The sequence below is a fragment of the Octopus bimaculoides genome, chromosome 15, assembly GCF_001194135.2.
Source record: "Octopus bimaculoides isolate UCB-OBI-ISO-001 chromosome 15, ASM119413v2, whole genome shotgun sequence".
In the NCBI taxonomy this organism is placed as follows: domain Eukaryota; kingdom Metazoa; phylum Mollusca; class Cephalopoda; order Octopoda; family Octopodidae; genus Octopus; species Octopus bimaculoides.
In genome coordinates, this window is record NC_068995.1 from 39,257,980 (window position 1) to 39,262,645 (window position 4,666).

Genomic DNA, 4,666 nt, shown 5'->3' on the forward strand with positions numbered 1-4,666 from the left:
TATATATATACGAAGAGTTTCACACCCAACTCCGCCGATCAAATTCACTTATATGGGATTGACCTAAAGGAAAAGAATAGAACTTGCCCAAAACGCCGGGAAATGGAACTGAACTCCAAACCATGTGATTTCGAAAGCAAATTCTTGTACAGACATCTACGCTCCTTATAATATATATGATAGGGTGAATTATTTATAAGAGATGATGAATTCAGCACATAAAATATTCTATGCATGAAATTGATTCCATGATTATCGAGGAATTACTTTTATATACAGTCTAATATTGGAAACTTTCCACCAGAAGATTTACATAAGAAATCAAAAGAAGATGTAATTGGTAATGTAGGGTCTGATGGTAACCTCAACGAAGGTCAACATTGCACCTATTTGGTCCCCGACCATGTTCTTTCGTTATATTTCTGTTTTAACGTCAGGAACGTTAGACATTAGCCTTAAGTGTGGCCTTTAGCGCAGTGGTTTTCAAACTAACAAATACTACTTTTTTCAAAAACGTGATTAAAATATTTCGACAGTCCTCTAACTTCTATATTAATGTTTCTGTTTTATCATTCCTCGATAATCATGGAATATGTGTATGAGAAACAGATTTCACATCCAAATTGTCCTTTCTTAAATAAAGATGTTTGACAAAATCATTTAATTGGAAACCGTTTTTATCATTAAATATGATGATTTGTCCTCATCTTTTCAATATTCTCAGAAAACACCGAATTGGTGTACTGTGCATAATGTATCAGACGATATCGTCTAAAACGTTGTAACAAAACTGCAGTTGTTAACAATTAATTAATGCAATTATTATTATAATATTAGTTATGCCTTGATGGTACAAACCATAGACCTTAAGCATGAACAACTTACTAACGAGCTGAGTTGGTCTACCGTATGACTTATATTGAGAGAACGTTTAACAAAACTGTTTTCGTTCGTATGTATCTTCCACTTGTTGTAAACTGTGGTGTAAGGCTGAGTGGTCTTATAGTTGGCGGTACTCTGAATATTTTGTTCAGCTCCGTAGAGGAAAGCATAAAATGATTTTTCCAAGTCTTTTGGCTTGAAATCGGGACCTTTCCATGCTGGACGAATACTGTATAAAGAACCTGTAAATAAATATTGAATCAACTAACAAAGCAATAAACGTGTGAATAATATTATAAATCTCGAGTTGCTTTAAATATATCTGCAAAATGTGATTCTAGACTTTGACAGTCTTTATATTTAAGCGATATACATGACAGCAATGGACGTCAACAAAACGCTCATTAATGTTATAATGTTTTCTTTTTTGCGGTAAACCGGCACCTACGTTTTACAATACATTGCCTTGCAAGAGAGAAGTATGTCTTCTACTATAGAGATGTATTGGGAATTGAATTAGATTACGTGTGTCAGCTAGCGTAAGACATATAACCAATGATAACTACCGGTTCTTTGTTTTCGTAATTAGTTCATATTTGATTTATTTGGTTGGTAGGCAAGCTACTTACCACACAGCCACTCCTGCGCCTATGTTCAGAAATATTCCAAAAGTACTCATCCGTTGATTTTAAAATAGAAAAATTACATTCGCTACTTTAAGACAGTAATGTGTTGTTTAAATGGATTTTTTTTTTATCCCAGTATGCAGCAACATACAACAGCAATGTAACGATTACTTTGTTCACTTAGAGAGAACTCCGTTGGTTGCTGAGATGTTCATTGAAACCAATAAATTCAACATAGTCGTTCAAATGAATCGTTTCTTTGAGAATTTAAATGGGTGACATATTTACTCTAAGATATAGGAGCCAACATATACATCTCTCATTATAATTATGGTACAAAACTTAGTGAAAAATAATTGGCTACTATAGGGAACAGGGAGTTTGATCAGATAAAAAGGCGTTCACCTCTCTCAATGAAATAGGTCATTAGACATAAAGTTGTGATTAGACACGTTCCAAAATTTGTAAATTCGACAACAATAAAGCGAGAAAATTGAAATTAATTACCTTGAGTTCCTGAGGAGTCGTATTTGGTAAATGATGCTGATCTTTTCCGTCTCCTAGCATCTGTGCTATCATTAAGCTGATTATTCTGAATATATATGTATATATATATGAACGTATGTATATATGTACGTAAGTGTCTATCTATCTATTTATCTATGTATATTCTTTTATTCTTTTATTTGTTTCAGTAATTTGACTGCGGCCATGCTGGAGCACCGACTTTTGTCGAACAAATCAACCCTAGGACTTATTCTTTGCAAGCCAAGTACTTATTCTATCTATCTCTTTTGCCGAACCGCTAAGTTATGGGAAAATAAGCTTTTGAAAGGGGTGTGTAAAACAGCCAATTCACTGGTACGTCAATTGAATACCACATAAATAGGCGTATAATGCAAATTACAAACAATAAATTAAGTAGAGAGATTCAATTGACAATCCAATATTAATTTATATTATAATGTAACATAATATACTATGAATATAATATAATATAAGATAATATTAAAAATCATTAAAAAAAGGCCAAAAGAGCCAACAATTTGTTTCGACTAATATACATTATTTGATATATAAACAATTCATATTCATTAAGATAAGTCTCTTCAGAGCTTTTCTTTAAAGACAGACGAAATATTCCGTGTGAAAGCACGGCTTGATTGTAAAAAATATTAATCCAAATGCCTATGTTCATGAGCTTGAGCGTTAACTTTTCAACTACATAACAATTACGATAAAAAAAAACAACAACATCGTGACGAACAAAATAATTAATTGAATAGAATCTGCAACTATCGAAATATATTTCTATATATCTCAAATAATATTAATCCAAATTTGTTTAGGTCGAAGACAATCTTTGGTTACTATAATAACATACAACAAAAATATATAAGTATATGAATTATCAGGTTCTTACTTAATCTTCCGTCCCTCTCATTAATCACATTAATACACAAACATACACATACACGCATACACACACACACATACATATATATATATATATATATTATGTATACATATGTATGCGCGTGTGTATAAGTGTTTGTAAGCACATGCATAGGTACATATTTTGATTTATCATTTTGCAAGGAAAACGTTAACAGTAACTTGTAAGTTTCATCTTACTCACTTTCATATGGAGTGAAGAAGATATGAAAGTCGAAACTTTGAGGTCACTCTCATCCTCTTCTTTGTAATAGTTCTATACAATACTCTACTGAAAAGTATTGCGTCATCCTTCAGTTTAATGTTTACTTCTTTGTATATAACAACATAAAAACAAGGATTGATGTATATGTTTCTCTATATGTGATATAATTTTTTATTCTTTTGTGCGTGAATACACTTTATATACAGTAAGATAATTTTGAGTAGTAGCTTACACTAGCCTTGAAAATTAATTACTCATATTAAAATATGTATAGTGTCAGTAATTTGGAAAAGGGGAAGTATTTAGGAAAATAACACTCCGACGTGTTATTATCACGCTTATCATTATCGTTCAAGCTCATTTATTTTCCAAAGACCCATCCGAAGGTGTAGATCTGATGTAATCAAAATGTGAATGCTTGGCAAGTAACATAGAAGCACACCTAGAAAGGCCATTAGATTTATTAAAATGTATTCATTTTCATCATTGTGCGCGCTTCAGCTTGTCTGTAATGCTTCACGGAAAGGTTATATACGTTTCAATATTCTTTCCTTTTGTATTCTATTCAGTCATTGGTTTGAGACCATGCTTGAACATCATATTCAACACTATAATTCAATTATATCAATCATAAATCTTTATCTAACGCTTAAATTATTTCTACTACGATCTCATTACACTGACGTAATATTTAGATTTAGAATGACGAAGGAAAAATACAAGAAACATCCATGAAAATATCTTCCACCCGCGTAAGGAACCGAGACGAAATAGAGAACAAAGTATAAAATTAGCTTCTTGCCTTTTCTGGAAGTATGTATTCTATAGTGCAGACACAGGTAATGTAGTGACGTTTCCAGTTTCCATATTCATCAGGATTTGTATTATATGGAAGGTACCATCCTCTTTTGATGCATTTAGGCATCCAGATGCTCTCCTGGATAACACAAAAGAAGACAAGTAAAAACGAAGTAGAATATATATATCAAGCTAAAAACATTTATAATACAGGAACATCATTAAGATTAAAAAAAACGGTAAGTTATAAATTTATAGTACAATACTAATGCGCAGGCTCGGATGTGTGGTGACTAGTTTGCTTTTCAATCGGAAGTGCCTTCTACTATAGCCTTGGCCTGACCAAAGCCTTTGAGTGGATTTGATAGACGGTAACTGAAAGCAGCCCACCGTGTAAAAATGTGTTTGTGTGTGTATTCATTGACGTGTTTCAGTAATTTGACCGCGACTATGCTGGAGCACCTCCATAATGGGATTTAGTCGAAGAAAATCGAAACCAGGACTTAAGCCTGGTATCTATTCCATCGGTCTCTTTTACCTAACCGCTACGATTCGGAAACATAATCACACCAGCATCGGCGGGCGAGAAAAATTCAAACACACACATGAAAACAGCACACACACACACATATATGTATATGTGTATATATGTATATGTGTATATATGTATATGTATATGTATATATATATATATATATAT

At 32.5% G+C, this 4,666-nt stretch overlaps 1 protein-coding gene across 1 annotated transcript in view; it reads right to left on the bottom strand.

Moving 5' to 3' along the window:
• The window catches only part of LOC106873511 (epithelial cell-transforming sequence 2 oncogene-like), a 113,793-nt gene that overhangs the window by 85,447 nt on the left and 23,680 nt on the right, over nt 1-4,666 (bottom strand). The window contains exons 6-8 of the mRNA XM_014920897.2: nt 3,971-4,105; nt 2,016-2,100; nt 886-1,124 (exon numbers count right to left, since the gene is read on the bottom strand). Of these exons, the coding sequence (XP_014776383.1) occupies nt 886-1,124; nt 2,016-2,100; nt 3,971-4,105 (459 nt within the window). The remainder of the gene's footprint in view (nt 1-885; nt 1,125-2,015; nt 2,101-3,970; nt 4,106-4,666) is intronic.